The sequence below is a fragment of the Perca fluviatilis genome, chromosome 22 (genome assembly GCF_010015445.1).
Source record: "Perca fluviatilis chromosome 22, GENO_Pfluv_1.0, whole genome shotgun sequence".
Taxonomy (NCBI): Eukaryota; Metazoa; Chordata; class Actinopteri; order Perciformes; family Percidae; genus Perca; species Perca fluviatilis.
Window position 1 is genome coordinate 5,902,200 of NC_053133.1, and position 25,000 is coordinate 5,927,199.

Consider the following 25,000-nt stretch of genomic DNA (forward strand, 5'->3'; position numbering starts at 1 on the left):
CCGGCAATGTGGATGCAACTGCTGCTGAAAGCTAGCCTGCATAATTCGAGGTAAGATTTAGCTTCGCTAGGTTTTAAATCTATCTTTGTCCCATAGGTAATATTACATATAAGACAGGCCGTGAACTGTAAATCACATCATAGCCACGCCCTAAAACACCCCGTTTTATCGTAGATTTTAAAATCAACGAGACCGTAATTCAAAAAATGAACATCATTCTGTGTTGCATAAGACTTAAAACTAGCGAATGGGACCATAAACTCATTGTGAAAATGTTTATTGAGGTCATAAATCAAGTGAGAAGTGGGTCACTTTCTCATAGACTTCCGACCTCCTTTTCCCGCACGTGTCGCCCCCTGCTGGAATTCAGGTAGAATGCAGGTTTAAGGAGTCTCCCCCTGATGGAATTCAGGTAGAATGCAGGTTTAAGGAGTCTCCCCCTGATGGAATTCAGGTAGAATGCAGGTTTAAGGAGTCTCCCCCTGATGGAATTCAGGTAGAATGCAGGTTTAAGGAGTCTCCCCCTGATGGAATTCAGGTAGAATGCAGGTTTAAGGCACTTCCCCCATTTGCAGCACTTCGCCGAACCGGATGCTTTGTCCATTAATATGATACAGTCTCTGGTCTGACCAGAGGAGTGACACGCTGCGTCCTCCTCCAGGAGCGCCTCTCTACTCCGGCTGATGACGACATCTCTGTCAGCACTAACCACGCCTGAGCAGGGATGGATTCGGGAACAGGGAGTGGTGCTGTGTTTTCCTCCTCAGTGTGTTTGGGTGCTCTCTGGACGTGGACAGAGATGGATGGGTGTTGGGACACCCAAACAGCAGCATCTGTCAGCAAGCTGAGGACTTTAAATGATAGATTATTTCTGTAATAAGAATAAACAAATGTAATGCTGTGACTCTGCACCGTCTCTGCTTTCCATTTTTGCTGACCATTTGCTCATAAATATTAAAGTGAAGTGTGATCAACTCATAGATTGATAGATTGATCCCTACGGGTGCTGCTGTCTGTCACACCAGTGTTACCTCACTGGTTAATGCTGGAGGGGCTATCCACCAATAAGCACCAGTTTGAAGTTTGAAGCGATGACATAATTAAGCCTTGTGTTGTCCTCAGGTCAAATTTGACCCGTTTTCAAAGTTTTTTCATATCAGAAATATGGGTTTCTTAACAACCAAATTGCCCCAAAATAACTTGGATGCATGCATGCACGTTGTATGGAACCCATACAACATATACATCCATGCATCCATGTCCTTCACAGGAAAGATTAAGGATTACTTCCATTGAATTTTGGTTGTTTTATTTAATTTCATGGCATTTGAAAAAAAAAGTGTTTAAAGGGCTTAAAATAGAGCCGGGCAATATATCGATATTATATCGATATCGTGATATGAGACTAGATATCGTCTTAGATTTTGGATATCGTAATATCGTAATATGGCATAAGTGTTGTCTTTTCCTGGTTTTAAAGGCTGCATTACGGTAAAGTGATGTCATTTTCTGAACTAGCTGTTCTATTATTTGCCTTTACCTACTTAGTCATTATATCCACATTACTGATGATTATTTATCAAAAATCTCATTGTGTAAATATTTTGTTAAAGCACCAATAATCAACACAACAATATCGTTGCGGTATCGATATCGAGGTATTTGGTCAAAAATATCATGATATCTGATTTTGTCCATATCGCCCAGCCCTAGTTTAAAAACAGCATCCTGACCAAACTTTGACATAAACCAGTCTGTGATTCACTCAACATCCTCTGATCTTAACTATTCTATTAGTCCAAATAATTTAAAATATCTGCTTTTTTTCAAACTCAAAAATTAGGTATAATGTCATTTTATTAGGTTTATTGACCATGAATAAATAATAATAATAAAAAAAAACGTTGAAAAGAGGGACAAAAATGTTTTTTAAAAAAAGAACAAAAAGCATCAAAAAAGCATAAAAAAAGTCAGAAAAAGTTCCAAAAAAAAACCCCTGCATTTTTTAATTTGGACCCAGATTTGACAGGTTTATGGACAACGGTGAAGACAACACAACGGTGAAGAAATACCATGAGCTTTATATTTTATTTCTGGAGAGAGAGAGAGATCTTTTTTGTTACATTCAGTGATTTAAGAGGAAGCTCTGTCTCTACCTCACCTGTGGGCACTGACCACTCTTTCCTCTGTTGGTATGTGTGTGTGTGTGTGTGTGTGTGTGTGTGTGTGTGTGTGTGTGTGTGTGTGTGTGTGTGTGTGTGTGTGTGTGTGTGTGTGTGTGTGTGTGTGTGTGTGCGTATCACGCACACAGAGAATGGACCCACGAATACACGACTCAGGTAGGTAAAATACAAAGGATTTATTAGCAAGCTAAGGTCGAGGGTTCAAATCCGACCTGAGATGATTTCCTGCATGTCTTCCCTCTCTCTCTCTCTCTCTCTCTCTCCTTTCTCACCTAGCTGTCCTATCAATTAAAGGCAGAAAAGCCCCCAAAAAAATCCTTGTCCTTGCCTTGATGACTTTAAAATCTGTTGTTGTTGCCAAGCGCCCCAAATACAGCACTCAACATGGGCACGCACGTGATGCTTCTTCTCTCAGTCTCTCCTGAGCATCAAGACATGAGATGTTCTCTTCAATGTGAGGACGGTTAATAAACTGTAATATCCAACTCTCCAACTCTAAGACTCCTGAAGAATAAACACATAGATCCATAAATGCAGAAGGAGAAATATGTTTCCACGGTGCCGTTCTGTGTAAGTGTTGGCTTGGTGTGTATGACTGCCGTGTGTTGTGCTTAACAAGAGAGGCTGATGAATTTAGCCTTCAGTGAAGCGAGGTAATGAGGAATTTGAAGCTCTGCCATCATTCTGCATTCTGCTGTTTTCATCTGCATCTGTCTGATCTGCAGATCAGTGTTCTGCTGGATCTGAAAACACAACAGCAAAAGGACCATTTCTAAGACTGTTACTGCATTAATCACTCAGCGATATCATATCTGGCTGAGAAATAAGAGAACCATTTGAGATTATGGTAAAGCATCATCTCGGCTCCCTCAGACGGCAAGGGAAAAAGCTGAGCCTGCAGTTCTGATTATTGCCTTGCAAGAGCTGCATATTGTTATGGGAATTAGAAGCAAATGTATTTTTATTGGCAGAGGAGCACGAGATGAGAATGGATCTCTTTTCCTCTGGGGCAAAAAAAGGTAATGATAATGTTATAACTTATAATGTCACAATTTGTCATAGTCTCACACACAAAATAAGTCAAATGAGTAAAAAAAAATGTCTACTGTACTGTATGGTCATTTCTCTACTGTGCGACAGAAAGTCGCGTGGTTATGACACAATTGTTAGCCTATTTTTACAAAAACGTCTGCTACGGAGCCATAACGTGAGATACAAGGTAATGGAGCCTTTTATACATTGTTGTGTTTCTTTAGAAATAAACAATGGACAAATAAAGTCTTTAAACGCTTCAGATGTAAAGTTACTCGCTGTCAAAGTGACGTCAAAATGAATGGCAGTCAATGGGATGCTAACGGCGGGCGATGGCTTCATAGCATCAAAATGGCTCCATAGGAGGTACGCTTTGTGGATGCTCGCTTACCCCCTTGCAAAAATGCCTCTGGGCGCAATTAGAGCAATCAGAGCAACATAATGTAACCTCCAACCAATCAGAGCAACATAACGTGACCTCCAACCAATCAGAGCAACATAACGTGACCTCCAACCAATCCCAGCAACATATGACCTCCAACCAATCACAGCAACATAAAGTGACCTCCAACCAATCAGAGCAACATAATGTAACCTCCAACCAATCAGAGCAACATAATGTAACCTCCAACCAATTAGAGCAACATAACGTGACCTCCAACCAATCAGAGCAACATAACGTGACCTCCAACCAATCCCAGCAACATAACGTGACCTCCAACCAATCAGAGCAACATAACGTGACCTCCAACCAATCAGAGCAACATAACGTGACCTACAGCCAATCCCAGCAACATAACGTGCCTCCAACCAATCACAGCAACATAACGTGACCTCCAACCAATCAGAGCAACATAACGTGACCTCCAACCAATCCCAGCAACATAACGTGACCTCCAACCAATCACAGCAACATAACGTGACCTCCAACCAATCAGAGCAACATAACGTGACCTCCAACCAATCCCAGCAACATAACGTGACCTCCAACCAATCCCAGCAACATAACGTGACCTCCAACCAGGCAATCACAGCAACATAACGTGACCTCCAACCAATCAGAGCAACATAACGTGACCTCCAACCAATCCCAGCAACATAACGTGACCTCCAACCAATCAGAGCAACATAACGTGACCTCCAACCAATCCCAGCAACATAACGTGACCTCCAACCAATCACAGCAACATAACGTGACCTCCAACCAATCAGAGCAACATAACGTGACCTCCAACCAATCCCAGCAACATAACGTGACCTACAGCCAATCAGAACATCATTACTGCCCTTCATGATTTCTTTGAAAATCTCCCACTGAGTTCTGGATGGAGAGGGAGGAGAGGTGGTAGCACTCTGCTGATCGTGGGCTGGGGCGAATGCTGTATAAATTCAGCAAGTGAACCATGCTAATTGCTCAACCAGCGGATGTTCCAAAGATGAGGCATGCTCTCTATAGTCCAGCTTCATCAACCTCCTTGGGCTAAATTCAATAGGTTAGCCTACATTTCTGCTTCCTCGAGAATCTGCTGTGTTCTAATGAAATGTATGCAGATGTGAATCAGATGCAGCACTGCTTCTTGAAGACCGTCCTCACAAGAAAAACAGCAGCATTAGTTATGAAAGTGGTAGTCTATATCCACGACGTTCCACTTCCGGGATTGCGCTGGATGTCCCTCTTTTTGGCCGGATGCCCGTCACCTTCCTCTTCCTTTGAGTTGGCGTTCTAAACTCTGGTCGATTTTTGAGGACTATGGTTAACTGCTCCTAGGGCTGGGCGATATGGACAAAATGAAATATCACAATATTTTTGACCAAATACCTCGATATCGATACCGCAACGATATTATTGTAGTGTTGACTATTAGTGCTTTAACAAAATATTTACACAATGAGATTTTTGATAAATAATCATCAGTAATGTGGATATAATGACTAAGTGGGGTAATAGAACAGTTACAACAGTCTGGTAAGTTCAGAAAATGACATCACTTTACTGTAATGCAGCCTTTAAAAACCAGGAAAAGACAACACTTATGCCATATTACGATATTATGATATCCAAAATCTAAGACGATATCTAGTCTCATATTACGATATCGATATAATATCGATATATTGCCCAGCTCTAACTGCTCCTCAGATCTCTGCAGGGTAAATCCAGACAGCTAGCTAGACTATCTGTCCAATCTGAGTTTTCTGTTGCACGACTAAAACAACTTTTGAACGTACACACCTTCCACCAAAACAAGTTCCTTCCCGAGGCTATTTTACAGAGATACTGGGGCTCCGTGCGCTTAGCACCTAATAAAAGTGGTGAAGTTCCTGTTCCAATACATTTTCTGTACCAACAGTTAACACTGGTTTCTCTTAACCGTGGTCACAATTGTTCCCTGGCCTTGCACACACAACAGGGTGTTCAACGCACCCCCATTTCAGGAACGCAACATTGTTTTTTTTGTTTTTTTACTGTTGCAGCCTTCAGGGGCCGCAAAGGGCTACAGTCTTGTTCGGCTGAGACTGATCAATGTTCTGTATTGACATTCTGTGTTGAAAAGGTCACTTGGAGTACTTTATAATATACTTAATAATCATATAAACATCTCAATGTCTTCAAATGTGACCGTCAATAAATGAGAAGAAACATGACCTGTATTTAGAAGTTTTCTAAGAACATTGTTTGTCACTGTAAGGAAAAATGAAATTGAATGATTTAGTCACTGTAAAAACGAAAATGTTGTGAAAACTCAAAATTTCAAGGCAACTTACTGCACTAGATTTTTGAGTTTTGAGGCCAACTCAAACTCCTACGTTTTGAAAATAGTTCAGCCAACTAATAATGTTTTGTTCAAATAATTAACTTTCATATGCTGTGCCAACTAATAATGTTTTGTTTAAATAATTTATCTTTCATAGATATAAAAACTTAAAATCTTAAGTTTCACATACTAAATAATTCCAAAAACAGTCATGTCAACTAATTATCTTTTGTTCAGATAATTAACTTTTGTGTGTAAAAACAAAGTTTCGACTTCTAAAAAAGCCCCCGTGCAAAATAGGGGCCCATCTAAAGCTGCTGATCTTGCATCACTTGACATAAAAGGGCCACTAGTGAAGTGACGCGCCGCAGAATACTGGCTGAAGGAAGCCTATTACTGCTCAAAGTCTAACACTGCAAAACTCCAGCTCTTCTTATCAAACGTAACAGTCACTTACCTCATGGTTACAAATGTAAACCAGCACAACAATGACAATTACCAGGCAACAAAACACTACATTCTAAACAGACACGTTTAATAAACGGAATTCATAAAGTTACATTTGTATTTCGAACAAACTGCAAACTTTTCAGCAAAGTTTGACACAACCATTTACTGCCTTGCATCATGGGAATTGACCAGCCAATGAACCACCTGACTGCAGTACGCAAATCGGAGTTCAAGGCATAGAGCAGGCCGAAAAGGTAGGCAACTGAAAACCCCTGCAGAACTGCCCAGGAAACCCTGTTTTAGCGTGGAGCATGAAAAGAGTAATTGACCTGGCCTCAATTTGAGTCTAACTACAAATTCAAAGTGGCGCCACCATACATTTTGAAGTGAGACCAACTTATCACAATACACTTAATACAGTGAGTTGAAGTAACTACTTTAACAAAGTTTATAATGCAATTATGTGTTTTTTGTTCTGTTTAATTGAAAATCAAAGTAAGATGAGCAATTTCAAGTTCTCGTTTTTACAGTGGTGTTACTAAAGACAGGCTGGCCTGAGCCCCTCCAGTTGCTTTAAATGAAGATTAAATACAAAAAAAAAAATACATCTCTGAATGATAGATTAATAAATAAAATGGGTGCACAGAAAATGTTGCTTCATGGCAGTTTGAACAACACCGATTCCATTTTTTCTTTATTAAAGGTCGATATCAGCCACATATACAGGCAAACTATTAGTCTTACCCTAATGCAGATACATTCTACTTGTTCACCATATTCATTTAGAGCTCGTCCATTTCCTCTGATGGAGACAGAGGTAAACAGTTAATCCGTTAGTGCTCTGGTCTCACTCATTGCTGAAGTGGTCAGCCCTTTTGGAAGAAGGGAATCAGGGAAGCATTACATCACTATTGAGATGAAGCTAAAAGCCTTCAATAAACTGATTCATCTATTTCATATCGCCTTACAAATCATATTAAGCAAGACACACGCCTTTAGTCACTAAATATGTTTTCTGAAAGGTGCATCCCAACGTTTGCTGTAGCGTAGTGAAGCAGGCAGGAGGAAGCGACAGAAAGGGAAAGCAGGAGGGATGAAAGAAGTGCGCTATGTTGCCTAATCCCGGCCGCATCACACACCAACACCATCTGTCACCATTCACATTTGGAGTCAGCTGCCCGGGACAGGACTGCTGGGTAGTGACTGGTGCTGGTGTAGGGAGGGAGTGTGTGTGTGTGTGGGGGCGTACAGAGCGAACCGAGCATCAGCATCAGCAGCAGTGTGACGGCTCAGAGAGCAGCGGGGGACAGTGATGCGGCAGTGACACATGGCACCGCCTGCCCGCTCTGACTGCAGCTTCCCAGCTCTGTCCATCCGCCGGGAGACGGGAGCGGCCGGGCCAGGGGATGCTGAGAGAGGCTGCTGGGAGGCTGGAGGCTGCCGCAACCACCCACCACGATCAGCCCCAGACCGAGCCGCTGTGGAGAGACTGAGAGGACCGGACGGACCGCGGATCGAATATCGCCTCCTGGTAAGTCCGACTCTGGCCCCACCTGTCATTACCTGCAGTGTTGTAGCAACCGGAGCCGGGGCTGCTAATACAGTGCTAATCACAGCAGCAACACATGGTCTGTATTTCCATTGAGACATTTTTGATCTGCATATTGTTCTCACTTTACATTATGTAAAACGTAAAATATGTTCATACAGTAAAGCAGTATGATCTATATATTGTCTTTATAATAAAGCATATTGCTGCTGTACCATTCGCTCTCTAGCAGGAGTTCTTGCAGTTCATTGATTCTATAATGTTTGCACTTAAACGCATTAAACACATTTTCATAACCACCTTATATTCTCATATTAGTAATTGGTGTTGGTTTTTTTATACACCATCAGGACCATAGTACGGTCTGTATGGTATTGTACAGTATGTTGTTTGTACATGCTGTCTGTGTTTATTTGTATTTACTATGGCTGCAGCATGGGTTAAGTGCCCAAGACTAATTTACCACGATGCGGGACAATAAAGTTAATTTTGAATCTTGAATCTTGAACATGGATGATGTCTTATGGTCCTTGCAGTGCGCCTGAGGCTTTCCGTCCCTCGCGAGCCGCCGTAGCGATGGGAGATAACGTGTCCAAGCGCCTGAAGCTGATCTCGGCTCCAGACGCAGAGATGGAGGAGCGCTCTTTCCCGAACCCGTACCTGGACTGGGAGCAGGGTCTGCCCGGCTCCAGCTCCGGAGCGGAATCCCAGTACAACGAGCCGTTCGATGCCGACGGACAGGTGAGAGCTCCGGATCACAGAAACTACAGAAGCGCGCCTGCTGCAGTCCGCTAAAGTTGGAAAGATATTCACAGGTTCCAACTTCCGGGATCAAATACGCATCAGACGAATGGTATTAAAACCGGATTAAAAGACAAACGACGCCTCTTCTCTACCGTAGTTAGTAAAGTAGACAGCGACCTATGGAAAGCCAGACTGTTCAAATACACGTGATTTCTCGCACGTAAACAATACGTAACTTTCCATAGAATAGCAAGCTAACGTTAAAGGTCCCATGACATGGTGCTCTTTGGATGCTTTTATATAGACCTTAGTGGTCCCCTAATACTGTATCTGAAGTCTCTTTTATATAGACCTTAGTGGTCCCCTAATACTGTATCTGAAGTCTCTTTTATATAGACCTTAGTGGTCCCCTAATACTGTATCTGAAGTCTCTTTTATATAGACCTTAGTGGTCCCCTAATACTGTATCTGAAGTCTCTTTTATATAGGCCTTATTGGTCCCCTAATACTGTATCTGAAGTCTCTTTTATATAGGCCTTATTGGTCCCCTAATACTGTATCTGAAGTCTCTTTTATATAGACCTTAGTGGTCCCCTAATACTGTATCTGAAGTCTCTTTTATATAGACCTTAGTGGTCCCCTAATACTGTATCTGAAGTCTCTTTTATATAGGCCTTATTGGTCCCCTAATACTGTATCTGAAGTCTCTTTTATATAGGCCTTAGTGGTCCCCTAATACTGTATATGAAGTCTCTTTTATATAGGCCTTAGTGGTCCCCTAATACTGTATATAAAGTCTCTTTTATATAGACCTTAGTGGTCCCCTAATACTGTATCTGAAGTCTCTTTTATATAGACCTTAGTGGTCCCCTAATACTGTATCTGAAGTCTCTTTTATATAGACCTTAGTGGTCCCCTAATACTGTATCTCAAATTTTGGTCACAAAATGCGACCATTTGGTCGCAGTCTGGACCCCTGCAGTCGGGTGGAAAAGGACGGCAAGGTAGTGGTATTTTTAGCGGTTCCTATCGACTCTCTCCAGTATTTTGAATGTGTACTGCAGTAACTATTTTGTTGTATGCAGCAGACCTGAGTACACTTTAATATCTGTAAAATATTAAAAGTGTACTCAGGTAAAATGGTTATCGTGATATTCAACAACGTTATCGCATATCGCATATTTTTCTTCATATCATGCAGCCCTAGTTTGAAGGTGTTGTGAGTTTTTTCCAGCTGACTGACTGGCCCTCTCCTCCTCAGGTGAGCGCAGCTTTCCAGAAGAAGGTACACAATAAGATCAAAGATCTCCTTCAGCAGATGGAGGAGGGCCTGAAGACTGCCGACCCCCATGACTTCTCCACCTACACCGGCTGGACAGGTCTGTGTCAAACTGAGAAGACATGCCGATCCCCTTGGCCAGTTTCAGCCTATCGGTGATCCCCCGTGTGCTGTCTTCCCTACAGGCATTGCCCTGCTGTACCTCCAGCTGCACAGGGCGTCCTGTGAGGCCACCCACTTGCAGAGGGCGCTGGACTACGTGAAGAGGACCATGAGGATCCTGAATGGCCGCAAAGTGACTTTCCTGTGTGGCGACGCGGGGCCGCTGGCAGTGGGCGCGGTGGTTTACCACAAACTGAATAACACTGCTGACAGTCAGGACTGTCTGTCCAGGTGAGTGGCTGGCACTGTGCACGTAGGTATGGACGTGGTTGTTCTACGTGGGGGAATCTAATGTGGCGCCACAGACATATTTTATGTTACCAATGCATGTTGAAAACTGCAAATGTCAGTGTTTCCCCTATAATTGTACAGGCAGGAACCCCTACCAGGCCAGATAAATAAGAATAATGCTAAATATCCATTCCCCTATATTCATTCTGCAGCACTGCACCGCAGTGGACTGCAGCGACGCAGTTCATAAAGACTTTCTAGATAAGGACTGCATCATTTCTTCAACAATGTGACATCAGTACACTGTTTATATAAAATCTGATTCTGCCTCCCGTTTCCCCCTATAGCTCCTTAACCCAGCGTTATTGGTACCCAACCCTATTCCCAAGTGAGTTGTGCCCTTTTGGAGTGTATTTCTGTGTCATCACATGGGGGTGGTGTTGGTGTGTGTGTGTGTGTGTGTGTGTGTGTGTGTGTGTGTGTGTGTGTGTGTGTGTGTGTGTGTCAGGCTCCTGCAGCTCCAGGGCTCCGTGCTGGCTCCAGACTCCGAGATGCCAGATGAGCTGCTGTATGGCCGGGCCGGCTACCTTTACGCTCTGCTCTACGTTAACAAAGAGATCGGAGCTGACACAGTGGATGAGAGCACCATTGCAAAGGTCAGACCCGCACATGCATGCTTTTTCTTCCACATGTATCCCTCGGTTATTCAAAGTGTTACGGTGTAACGTGTACAACTTGCTCAGTGCCAGTTTGAACTTCTATCTCGAACTTTACAGTATTATGAAGGAAAAACACGTTGTCACGAGTCGGTCACGTCCCATGTACCACCACCACTGGTCAGTTTGATTTAGCTTTGGTTCTTTTGTTGAGCATTTTGTTAGTTTCCGTCACATTCTAGTTATTTGACCGTTGCAAACTTTGGCCTAGTTTTGATCAAGAAATACCAAAGACAGTTTTGACGTTTTATGTAATCTGAGGCTACATTTGGCACCGTCTTTAAAGGGGAAATATACAGTTTTTTTTACCTTAATTTACCATAACTGAACAGCTTCGGAGTCATTGGAATGGTTATGACTTTTTTCGTGTTGAATGGTGGTCGTCTCGCTCCCCCCTAGCGCCTGTGAGCGAAAAAAACACACTTTGGGCCGGCGAGCCGCCCAAAGTTGTCGCGTGCAGTGGCGGAGCTAGAAAATGTTATATGGGGTGGCAAAGGGGGGGGCAAGAGGTCTTGGCAGGGTGGCATGGGTAGACGGTACGTGGGAATCCCTATATGTGAATGGCTTTAACCAAACCAACACAAAAATAGTTTTAAATACTTTTAATACTTTTCCGAGCCATATTCCTCAGCCACTAACAAAACCAATTCTTCCTTTTAAGAAGTCATTGTTTGATGGGTCTAAAGCTTGTACACCCCTCATTATCTGGCTGCTAGAGTTTAAAAAGTGCCTGTCCAGCTCACTGATCATTGAGTCTATGATGGGAATGAATATACCTATTCTAAACATGAACATAGCCAATGCATATAAGTGACATTACATATTATCCTACTGTACGGCAATTTATATGGAAGAAGAATAAAAACCTACCATATGGTCCAGGGGTAACGGCAGGCCTCTTCCTCCCTGTCATCTTCATCTGCCTCCTCCTGATCACTCTCTGCCTCTGTCCCTCTCTCTGAATCTGGAGCCTCCTCTTCATCCCTCACTGATTCTTCTTTTTCCTCATCTCCTCCACTTATTTCCTCTTTTCCTTCTGTGGTCTTCTCGTGCTCTGACCCTCCGTGGTCTCTCCAGTTTACTGCCTTCTCCTTCATTTCCCTCATTCTCTTCCTCCTGTGTACTTCTTTGAATTTTCTCGCTGTGTGTGAGCCAGACTGAGCAAACGCCGCTCTGCACGTTTGAATCAGGGACGTAGCTAAGTATTTGAGGGGCAGGGGGCTAATAATGCATTTGAAATAAAAAACTAAATTGTTCACTTTTGGTAAATGTATTGTTTAGTTCACTGTTTCGAGAAGCTTGTGGACATAGTGGCGGGTTAGTTTTACAAGTTCAGTTTTTGGATCACCAAAGTTGGGGGGGGCAGCTAGGGGGGCAAGGCTCCTTTGCCCCCCTGTAGATCCGCCCCTGGTTGCATGATATCAGGTCTCGCCATGTAACAAATTGCTTCATGGCACTGCACACATCCAGGAACCGGCTAGCTATGAAAAACAAGGTAGCGATGGAGTTTTTCACACTATCGTCATGGCTGAGCCGGCGAAAAAGAAGCAGAAAGCTAGGAAAGCACTGTCGGAGGAACCGAGGAAGAGGAAACGGCAGACTGACCGAGAGAGGAGTCAGACACGAGTAAACATCAGTTTCTTGTCAGCTAGTTGCTCCTGCTTCTAAGGCCATTGTAGGAAAAAAAGAATGATGTTACAGACCCGGGAGAGAAGGGTAATATTTAAAGAAAAAACTCAGTGGACATGGCTCGGTGCGTTCGCCGGCTTCTTTGAAAACAAATGCACACGACCAGAGGGAGAAGATGGGAGGGGGGTGGGAGAGACGAGTTTTTCCGACAGCGTTGCCAAATCTCTGTTCCAAAGCTGTAGGTGGAGCTCTATAGAGAAACCTGCGAGCATAAAGCTAAACGACAACCCTTTTAACCCCTTTTAACGGCTGTTGGACAAACTGTATGTGGGTGTAGATGGGTATGGATTAGGGATTAACCAATATAATCTATGAAAATCCGCTGATGGGTCGCATCTCTCGCCCAGGCGCCGTCTCGCTCCCTTTATCTCTCCTTGCAGTCATACTCCTAGAACTGGAGTCAACGTAGGCCAGTGTAACGCTTATCAGTTCAGTTTTCTAAGCACAAACGGACATTTGGAAAAACAGAAAAACGGGTTCAAATATCAAATTTTTTTTCCACCTTGACAAATTAAAAAATTGGATCTTTAAACTTTTTTTTCCAATTTTCAGTTTTTTATTCAGAGGATCAGAAATTGAGAAAATTACAAATTTGCGTCTGGGCTCCAATTATTCAATACTGCGATGGTATTCTCTTCCTCTACTTTGCAGAATATGCAGGTCATTACCTGCATATGGACCAAAAAAACTAAAAGGAATGATAGACTTTGGGCTCAGAGGTGCTTGCAACTGATGGTTTTGAGTGGGGGGGCGGGGTGTAGCTAGGCGGAACGAGAGAGAGAACGCCATTTGCATTATTGAATAATTGGAGTCCAGACGCAATTTTGTAATTTTCTAAATTTCTGATCCTCTGAATAAAAACAGAAAATAGGAAAAACAGTTTAAAGATCAAATTTTTTTTATTTGTCACGGCGGGAAAAAAATGAAAAATTGGATATTGGAACCCATATTGGATATCGTTTTTCCAAATGTCCGATTGTGCTTAGGAAATTGAACTGATAAGCGTTACACTGACCAACGTACATCCAGTAAATAAAAAGCGTTGAGCGTAACAAGCAGAAACAATGGTTGTGGTGTTTATTGCAGCCTCAGCAATATCTGCTGCCTTCCACTGCACATACGCTCACTCAGCAGCAGCTCCAGTCTGTGTTCTGTGGCTCGGCCGCCTTCAGGAGGGGTGATAGGCTGCTAGGTGTGATGTATAACCAATCAGGTGCTGTGGGCGGGACACTGACTGAGGCAGAGTGGTGACTACAGACACCAAGGAAGCGGTTGCATCGGAGACAAAGCAGCACATTTTAAAATTGTACATTTGTTATTGGCAATCGGATAAGAAAAATAAAGATTCCGACAATCGTGGGGAAAAAAAAAATGGTGAATATCGCAGCCGATAATTGTTCGACCATTGGTATAGATGTATAGGAGGGAAGTGGAAAAGAACTCGCTGGCTGTAAATCTGCTCTGTCATGAGGAAGGCAGAGCTGCCGCAGCAGAACCGTTTTTCCTTTTCTCACTCATTCGATCTTGCTTGGGGACCACAAACTGCTGACTCAGAACCTCTATATACACACACACACACACACACACACACACACACACACACACACACAGTGTGACAGAAACCCACAGTATGTCTTGTGAAAGCATCCTCAAACCGTCATGGTTCCTAAACCTTAACCGGTGTCGCTGTACCCTAAACGTACCGATGCAAACTAGTGGTGGGCGGATAGATCCAAATATCGATAATATCGATACTAACGATGGTATTGATATTGATCAATAATAGTGGAATGAGATCGATACTTTAGTTTCAGTTTCTCTCCGGTATGCACCGCTGTGGTTTCATCAGAGAGGCGACCTGGCTGTCTGTGTCTGGGCGAGCGCCGCTCCGGTCGCAGCGCGGAGCAGGCCCACTTTGCTCCTCCTCCCCCCTCTTGTGATTTGATGTTGTACCGTCACGTGACTCGGCGGCGCCAGGCAAGCAAGCAAGCAGCCCGGCCCCGGTGGCGGCCAGCAGCACGCACCAAGGGGGTAAGCCTCTCACCACAACGCGTAGCTCCTATGGCGCCATTTTTGATGCTAACAGGCACTCACCCATCTTGACTGCCATTCGTTTTTGACGTCCCTTTGACAGCGAATAACTTGACATCTGAAGCGTTTCAAGACTCTATTTGTACATTGTTTATTTCTAAAGAAACACAACAATGTATAAACGGCTCCATTACCTTGTACCTCACGTTATGGCTCCGTAGCAGACGCTTTTGTAAAAATAGGCTAACGATTGTGTCATAACCACGCGACTTACTGTCCCATAGTAGAGGAATTACCGTATAGTACAGGAGAAGCTCACAGGCAGTTTGGACTTACATTAGCTGTTTAAGTTTAATTCATGTTAACTAGTAGTGAATGTGACATACATAATTCACCTTATTTGTTAAGTGTGGTTCTACACACTGTTTATTATTAACGCAGAACCTTGTTCTTAATATGGTTCTACATGCAGTGATAAACGTAATACATATTCATGTAATTTACTGTCCTTAGTCACTTCATGTAATTATGGCTGTTCAGGGACCGCGGCCCCTTTAAATGTTCTGAATGCGTGATGACGTTAGACCCTACGGGGTTTTGTTGCTGGTCAGCGCCTTTTTCCCTGTAGAGTTGTCTTCTTGCTGAAAAATAAACGACCCACGCACTCGTGTGCTCAACGTGAGAAATTGCCTCTTGTAAATCTACTTCAATTTCCACACTAGCATTTTAGTGATCATTAATTAGCCTGTGCCTATGTTATCTCCTCTCATATACCTACGCGCTCCGTCTCTGTGAGATTGGGAATGATTGAGATTTCTCTTGGCACAGCTACCAGAAGACTTCACACTTTCAGACAGGTTGTTCACGTCACATCTACGTCTTCGAGCTCAGTTGGAGGCTGCTCAGTAACGCTCAGCCAGCACCGGAAAACTGCTTCTAATTCACTTCACTGGTCTCCGTTGAAATCTATGGGATCACTTGTTCCATTTCTTTAACTGTCTATGGTACACACACACACACACACACACACACACACACACACACACACACACACACACAAGCAGGACAGAGACGCAGCAGAAGAATGGCAGAGAGGAAGAGGAGCGCCGTGTGGTGATATTTTCAGGCCCAAAATGAAACCAGGGCAAGCTGTATCATTTGTAAAAAGGCTGTAAGATACAGTGGTAACACAACAAATGTTATACAAGCATATGAAAACAATGTCCTGGGTTTTAACTTATTATTAATCCAAAGGGAAAATCCCACTTAACCACTTAAAGGTCATGAAAATTCACTCAGATTTAGTAATTTGATGATGAATCCACCTTAATTATTAAAAAGTATCGGTATCAGCGATGCTGGCCCTGTATTTACTTGGTCTCGGATCGATACTAAATTCTGCAGTATCGCTCACCACTAATGCAAACCCTGGTCTTCAGTAGGTCCTGGGCTTGTACATCCCCCGTTAACCCAGACCACCTCTGTACAACTACAAGAACATGACCCTTCATGTCACATCATTTATTGGCATACAAATGCATGGTTATGTTTCATAGCAAAGTAGGGGGCAATTTGCTGCAGAAGCTCCCATTTAGTAACTGCTCAACAAATTCATAAATCTAAATTCAAAGCTCATAAGATTTACTGGAGGACATAAATGATTTGAGATTTAGGGCAGATCTAGTACCTAAACCCTAACCTATTCTTGTATCCGGTAGAGACAGAGAATGTGAACCCAAACTCCTAGCATCAGACTATAGTCTTTCTATCTGTATTTAGAGTTCTTCACATGCCTAAAACTAAAAATAGAGCCCTGCCTGTGCCTTCATCTCTAAGATCAGACCCTACTGAATCCTACTGGGACGCAAAATGTGGGACTTGAACCAGGCACAACACAAAGATATATTTGTGCTTTATTGCACAAATTACTGACTGTTATCTGGTCAGGCTCAGTTGGAAACACGCTGTCCCTTTTCTTCCTCCCACAGGGTATTCGCTAATACTCAAGTAGACATGCGTGGATACAGACGATGGGCATAGTCGGAGAGAGAAAGGAGACCTTTCCTAATCAATTACACATGGGGGGAGGGAGGGGGTTGACACACAGCAAAGGGCCACAGGTCGGATTCAAACTCGGGCCGCTGCCAAGGACTCAGCCTACATGGGGGGGCACACTCTACTGGGTGAGCTAGAGGTCGCCCCAACAATCCATATGTTCTGCTGCAGGTCTTATTTTCAGGTTGCAGCTATAGGTTGTCAACGCTAAAAATGCCCTGTTAACGCTTTCTCACTTAACAACACATCCTGTTAATCAAATCTGAGTTTTGTCCTGGTTATTTGCAAATGTTAAAAGCCAAACCTGATCCGATTCGGTAAGGGCTTTGAAAAGGATTCCCGTTCAGTAAGAGGATTTGATTACGGGCGGAGTCGGTTCTCAGTGATTGTTCTCCACATTGAACGCCTGAGGACACGCGATTTAACACCGGCAAGCTGTAGGAATTCGGTTCCCACAAGGAGAACCAACTATCTGCCAGGATACAGTCAAACGGGTCATTTGTGTTCTGCAACTTTTGGTTACTCTTTACTTGAAGGGATCTACACAGGAGTGACATGACACTGTCATGAACGTGTCGTAAACATTATAAACAAGTCGAGAACCGATTCCTAATCGGAATCGTTTCAAAAATTACGATTCCATCGGAATCGTTTCTTTATTAGAATCGTTTGGAGGATTTGGTTTCAAATCTGATCATAGGTTCCAAATTTAATATGCGCAAGTTTTGGTTTCCGTAGCGGCTGCGTGGCGTTGCAGCGTGTCGCGGCAGCACAGTAAGCGGAGCTCTAGTGTGGCTTTATTTTGCATTGTAAAAGCTGTAAAACTGCAACCCACCTATGAATCAAAATAAAACTTTCCTCTTCTTTGTGAAATAAGCATCTAACCCGTTTCAACTCCACCCCTCAAAGAATCGGAAAAACGAGAATCAATAAGAACCGGAATCGAAAGGAAGAATCGGAATTGGAATCAGAATCGTTAAAATCCAAACGATGCCCATCCCTAATTAAGTGTCATTCGGTTTTTGTCATGACAAGTTAGGGTTAGGGTCAGAGTTATGTGTCATGACAGTGTCACGTGTTCATGACCGTGTCAGGTCACTCTTATGTAGATAGCTTCAGGTAAAGGGTTACCCAACTTTTTCTCCCTTTCAAATCCTCAGGTGGTGATGGCCATCGTGGAATCGGGGAAGAACATGTCAGCCGAGCAGAAGAAGACGGATCGCTGCCCTCTGCTCTACGAATGGCACAAGAAGCAGTACATTGGTGCTGCCCACGGCCTGGCTGGAATCTATCACATGCTGATGCAGGTAAGACAGGCTGAATGGGTCCACTGGTTGGTTGTTGGTGTTGGGATGTCTAGCCAGCCCTTGTGAAAATCTAAAATGTAATCTTAATCAGACTTTATATGACCACTGTGTTGAGGGTCGGAGCGTGACAAGATCATCCAAATTCAGAATTCGCTGCCGTGAGGATACAGTGAAGAGATTAGATTCTCTCAGTTTAGGCAGTGTTGTCACGCTAGTCTGGATAATCAATCATCTCTGATTGCTGATGAAAAAAAGTTTACTACATGTGTTTTTTTCCACAGTGAAGCTACCAGTAGTCAGTGTTTGTGTTGGCTGCAAAATAGAAATAAAGCACCTCATTAATGATTCACCTGATTAATGCAACATTATCACAATGTCTCCAGACCATACTTCAGCCAGGCTACAGCTAATTGAGTTAGGGACTAGCTAGTGGTCCAATACAGCCTGGAAATGAGTGAGCAAAATCAAACCGAACCCTTTATTTTAGGGGAAGCAACATCAATGCGTTAATATCATTCACCTTGGCCTGGATTGACAGCGTCATGTGGGTCAACCAGTGTTAATTTATTTCCCCTCCAAAATCACTTCAGAAGACTAGTCACAGCCCTTACTTGCTTTTGTGATAGATAGATAGATAGATAGATAGATAGATAGATAGATAGATAGATAGATAGATAGATAGATAGATAGATCCATCGTAACATAACATAAAAGGTTAGGTCCAACTTCGATCGATCGATCTCATGGAGAAATTCATATTTGTAAAGCATTAAAGTTTAAGAAAGGATGGTTCACATAATTTTTTTTAAATTTGTATTGTCTATGTAGATGTACTCCCCTACAAAGTCACCCTAGGAATTCGAAAATGATTTATCATTTACAAATAGAGCTATTCAAGTCCTATCGTAAATATTCCAGTATTTATTCATATGGCAGTATACAGTGTATCGTAGGAAAAGAATATTGGATTTTCATTTTCAGCCATAAGGCATGCAGGGAATCCGTCTTAAGGCCTCTTTACAGTCGCCGTTCCCAACCTGTCGCGTGACAATGTGACATCAAAATGACGTAGATCTCGCTGACGCGCCAGGATTTAAAGTGCGCGACTAGAGGTCGTGCACCACTCTATTTTTTTCAGTGGCGCACGACAAAGCGGAAACAGGAAGCATGGACGAGTTCGAGGGCAAGCTTTCCGAGCAAGTGCGCCAGTAGCAACTACATTCTGACTGGTACCGGATGCCAGGACTCTCAGAGTGACTGCAAGTCTCTCTCATAAACTTACTGGGTTAAGATGAGTTCTTTTATGGTGAATGAAGGGCTTGATCCGACCAAGTAGGTCATCGAATCGTTGTGCAGACATTCTGAAGTATTCAAAGTGCTACTCTTCGTCTATCGTCCTCATTTGTTTCATGAGGATATTGAACTCACCGTATTAGTCTGGCGTTATTCAAAGGACGAACTTTCTTTGCAAGCAGCCACCACAAGACACATTTTCTCTCCTGTAAAAGTGATAGAAATAGTTATGTTAAGAATGAGAAAAAGAAAAGTGTCTAGAGAAAAATCATTGTTGATTTCAGAAATGGTGAGACACAGCCCCCCTAATCTGATGTCGGAAAGGTCCGGTAAAGGGGGGGGGGGGTTCTGAAGCATACTGGCTGTATAATGGTTCCATCCTGAAGCTTGGCAGCTTGGGTTTCCTGTATAATATGACAATAATAGTACTACATTATGCACAGATATTACATTATGAGTTTCTAAAATCCCTGATCCTTACTCTCCTACATCCTCTCCTGACTCCATCTTTCTCAGGTCGCGTTACATTGATGGAACATGTTGTGTTTCCAAAGCAGGATGGTAATAGCTCCGAGATGACCAGTAATAATTCAAGTAAACTCTGTCTGTCTCCAGCCCGGAGCTAAGGTCCACCCAGACATTCTGGCCCAGTTGATCCGTCCCAGCATCGACTACGTCCGCCACAAGAGGTTTCGTTCGGGGAACTTCCCGTCGTCGCTGAGTAACGAGAGTGACCGGCTGGTTCACTGGTGCCACGGAGCTCCTGGTGTCATCCATATGCTCATCATGGCTTATAAGGTGAGTCTGCTTCTGTGGTCCGCGTTGTGCAGTAACATCTATACTTCCACAGCAGTCGAACAACATCTGTCGAGCATCTGTCTGAACTGACCAGACAGGAAGCCTTCCTGTCCAACACTGGCACCGCATGGCAAGGCTCTATTATATTGTGTTGGAGAGCCTTGGTAACGTGTAGTGGCCATTTTAAAGCAGGGATGCACCAAATCAGGGTTCGGCTTCGGATTCGGCCGAATATTGGGCTTTTTGACAGGGTTCGGTTTCTGCCGAACCTTAGAATTTTTTCCCACCGAACCCTAGACTTGCACTACGCGCGCTACGCTGGTTGATGGAATGACGGCGCCGTTGATTACGGCACGGTGTTTACGTAGGCGGAGCGTTCAATGCAGTAGGCTGTGAGAAAGTGGAAATGGAACTTGTAAGCAGAAAAAGTGTTGTTTGGCAGTACTTTCAGTCAAAAGAAGGCCATTCAAGTCCAGCTACATGTTCAATTTGCAATGCCGATTTGTCTCGTGGTGGCGAGGACCCTAAACAATACACACCATCGCCGCTGTTAAAACATCTGCGTATGAAACATCTGAAAGAATACAAGTCATGCATGAAGGAATCTACAGACAGCAGCCAAAATGCAACAACATCAGGTAAATAAAATGAAAAATACATTGCTGTGGACGTTGTTTACTTCATTAATGTGTTTACTGTGTTAATAGACTGAGGATGGGAGTAGGATTCGGTATTTGGTTTCGGATTCAACAAAATCTTAACCAGTGGATTCGGTATTCGGCCAAACCCCAAAAATATGGATTCGGTGTATCCCTATTTTAAAGAAAACACTTGTAGAAGTGTTTAATATTTAGTGTTAAACACACGCTTTAGCTTGTCACTGCTGAACTCGTAAGGAAGTTATGATGGAATATAAATGCTCCCGTCCTGATTAAACACCAGCTATTTTAGTAGCCTGGCTGTGGATACACAAATACTCACACACACTGCAGTAATGCAAAGCACTTTGAATTGCCTCATTGCTGAAATGTACTATATAAATGATCTTGCCTTTCCTTGCCTAATGCTCTGTAGGCTAGTTCCTTCTTTTCTTGGCCCATTAGGGACCCATGTGCTGCTATTCTGGCATTCTTCTCACTAATGCAACGCACAGAACTCAGAACAAAGGGAGGCACAATTGCTCATCACGGTCTCACTATTACCAGAACACCCAACAGATCTTTCATTTCATTTGGCTGTTTGTATTTCAGGGCAGCCATTATAGTACCGTCTACATTCTGTATTTCATTTTAAATCTGTTGGTATTCACCAAACAGAAAACATGAGCATAATAATGCAATCATTGCTTCACCGAGCAATAAGATTGGATATGTGTTATTACAGAGAGATGTTTCAAAGTGTCTCCATCGCAAGTAAAGCTGGGAGCATCACCAGCAACACAGGAAGATATAAAACGCTGCATGGAGCGCCACATCCCTCTTGTTGCTATGCAACACATCTTGTCAATAAACCAGCTCTATGATTTATTTGCTCACCTTAAAGCTCCCTTTGAAACAGCTCAGTGAGGGATCTTTTTACTGAGCTTACCAATCACATTGTATCCATCTAATGTGACATGTGCACAGATCCACACACACATTAGGTACCAGGTAGGCATTATTACAAAAAACAAAAGTCAGCCATAGTCCGTTCCAGGATTAGGTAGAAGGAGGGATCCACTGCGTCATGACTGGTTGTGCTTATTATTAGTCCATTTCCCAGCTCCTTATCCCAGCCTTCCAATGACGGAGCATCTTTACAAATCCAGAATTTAACAAAAGTATTTCTAGTTTCTAGTTGTACAGGGGGCTCTGCTATTTCTCACAAGTGCAGGACGACATCAGCTGTGATCATGCACATGTTTCAGGAAGTGGCAGTATTACAGGACGTTCAAGTGCCCATTTCATAGGAATTCCAGGTTTGGAAATGCTGAAATAAGGTACGCTTTCTGGACGCACAAGAGACGCACGAGAATTAAGAACAAGACTTTTTTCATAAACTAGTCATAGACTAATACCAATCTGAGCCTGAGGCTAAAACAATTTGGTCCAGGTTGAAAAAATACTGAAATTCTCCTTTTGACTGTGGTTTTTGTGACCTTTCCATTTGTCCAGGTTTGATTCCTTTGGCTTTACCTGTGTGTCCCCAGGTGTTTAAAGAGGAGAAGTACTTGAAGGAGGCTGCAGAATGTGCGGAGGTGATCTGGCAGCGGGGTCTGCTCAGAAAAGGCTACGGCATCTGCCACGGCACCGCCGGCAACGGATACGCCTTCCTGTCCCTTTACAAGCTGACCCAGGAGAAGAAATATCTGTACCGCGCCTGCAAGGTAAGAACAAGAGTCTACTTTTTTTTTAGAGTCAACAACAACAACAAAAAGCTTCCTAATACTGACTTAAAAACAAGTGAACAGTATTGGGCCTTAAAAATGTAAGAGAAAGTTGAATCGGTGCAATTTGATAAATCCTATGCACTAAGAAAAATGAATACATATGGTAACCTTGAATCTAGTTTGTGCTTCCTATGAGCCTCCAGATTCAAATGCAATGTTGTTGGTGTCATCACAATACCACCTTCATGGTGAGTTTGGCATCAGGAGCCACATTTCTGACAAAAAACACCACAGAAACGATAGAAAAAGATAACAATTATTAGTGTAAAAGTGTTGTTTTGTAGTGCTTTGGTCAGACGGAAATGTATGTAATGTTATAGTGACTAAAACCAACCGGACTATCTGACCAAACGCTCCAGGGTTCAGGTAAAACTAGTCTATAGCCACGACGTTCCACTTCTGGGATTGGTCCGGTGCCGCCGGATGTCCGTCGCCTTCATCGGTCTTTGTGTTGGCGTTCTAAACTGCGGTGGATTTCTGAGGACTATGGTTAACTGCTCCTCAGATCTCTGCAGGGTAAATCCAGACAGCTAGCTAGACTAACTCCAGGGTTCAGGTTAAAGGACAAATTCGGCGCAAAATGAACCTAGGGGTTAATAACACGTGGTTACCGAGCCGACCGTTCTCTGGGATATGTTTTCATGCTAATCGAATGTGACCAGTTTTAGGGCAAACCGCTAATTAGCTTATAACGCTAGTCGTCGGGGCAGAGGGTAAAGTCAAAAGTATTTCTATACCACTAACAAGGCTCAACGTAGCACCACACTTCCACGGTAGCATAATGAGGGTCCCTACATGTAAACCGAAGCATTGAGAACTTTATAAGTGTACAGACAGTTTATTAAAAAGATAATTTAGAAAGACCGTACCGTTCGCGTCTAAAGGCAGGCGCCATATTGGGAAAGCAGTCCCAACCAGTCGAACGACGAACGCCGTGCAACCAGTAACCAGTAACACAGCTCAACCATGGCGTTGGAAGTGTGGTGCTATGTTGAGCCTTGTTAGTGGTGTAGAAATGTCGATTTCTTTTGACTTTACCCTCTGCCCCGTCGACTAGCATTATAAGCTAATTAGCGGTTTGGGCTAAAACTGGTCACATTCGATTAGCATGAAAACGTATCCCAGAGAACGGTCGACTCGGTACCCACATGTTATTAACCCCTAGGTTAATATTGTCCTTTTAAACCAAAACAACAGCTCAGGTGTGAGCCCCCCCACAGCTAAAATATCACAGACCACAGCTTCAAGAAAGTAGATGTTTGGTTGCTGAAATAAAGGACCTTTCACGTGCACGGAATATGTTGTCTGTGGCACTAACTTAACGAAGTAAATGTTTGACGAGTAGTTTTCTCTTTTTGCATTTTTTTTTCAAACATGTACACATGCATATTGCATGAATGTGTATGAACACATTGATATTACATCCTTCCAGTTTGCTGAGTGGTGTTTGGACTACGGGACCCACGGCTGTCGCATCCCAGACAGACCCTACTCTCTTTTTGAAGGTACCGCATGTTGTAATTCCCCCTTTCCACCAGATTGATTTAAAGCTGCTTTGACATTTACCCTTTATCCACATAGTCACGACTGTGAGCGCCACACACAAGTCTCTTCTCATGTTTTATCTTCACCTGATCAATCCAAAACACTTGGCTTAAATGACATTTGAATGTTCATTTAAAAAAAAGAAAAAACGTTTATTTATGCACCATATAAATGTGGTATGGATAATACCATAAGATGGTAAAAAAAATTTTTCAATGAAAATGAGAATAATGATATAAAATGATTATTCACTCCAATATTGTGAATCATATCGCAATCGCATTATCAGTCAAGATAATCACAATCGGATATTTTCCTCATATTGTGCAGCGCTAGATTAAACTAACTAAAAGCTCTAGAAGCTGTTCAACTTAAGTGAATTAGCGCACGAAAAAGAAAAATGGTAGTGAGGAAAGCAAACAAATGTTTTTTTAGCTGTATGTCTGTTTCGGTGTAGAGTACACTGAGAGCAACGGAAACCGGAGTCACATTCCTTGTATGTGTTCACATACTTAGTCGTTAAAGCTGATTCTGATCTGAAAGTGTTTACTAAGAGGAGATTTACAACTAGGCCACATTTGAACTTTCAAACTGCTGCTGATGCAGGCTACACCAAATCTAGTTGTATAACCATTTGCTATTTTCTTGTCAGTTGTTAAGACTAAAGTTTCTCTGATTGGACAGCCTTCTTGACTTGTTGGCAGTAATGGATGGGTTTCTCCTCTCAGGTATGGCAGGGGCCGTCTACTACC

General features: G+C 43.0%; 1 protein-coding gene across 1 annotated transcript in view; it reads left to right on the forward strand.

Moving 5' to 3' along the window:
* Nucleotides 1-7,677: 7,677 nt before the first annotated feature.
* Nucleotides 7,678-25,000, forward strand: part of lancl2 (LanC lantibiotic synthetase component C-like 2 (bacterial)) — an 18,733-nt gene continuing 1,410 nt past the window's right edge. The window contains exons 1-10 of the mRNA XM_039789959.1: nt 7,678-7,952; nt 8,507-8,711; nt 9,976-10,093; nt 10,179-10,386; nt 10,895-11,042; nt 18,038-18,184; nt 20,093-20,275; nt 22,464-22,640; nt 24,136-24,208; nt 24,977-25,000. The exon at nt 24,977-25,000 is cut by the window's right edge and continues 1,410 nt beyond it. Coding sequence (XP_039645893.1) covers nt 8,547-8,711; nt 9,976-10,093; nt 10,179-10,386; nt 10,895-11,042; nt 18,038-18,184; nt 20,093-20,275; nt 22,464-22,640; nt 24,136-24,208; nt 24,977-25,000 — 1,243 coding nt within the window. The 5' untranslated portion in view covers nt 7,678-7,952; nt 8,507-8,546. The remainder of the gene's footprint in view (nt 7,953-8,506; nt 8,712-9,975; nt 10,094-10,178; nt 10,387-10,894; nt 11,043-18,037; nt 18,185-20,092; nt 20,276-22,463; nt 22,641-24,135; nt 24,209-24,976) is intronic.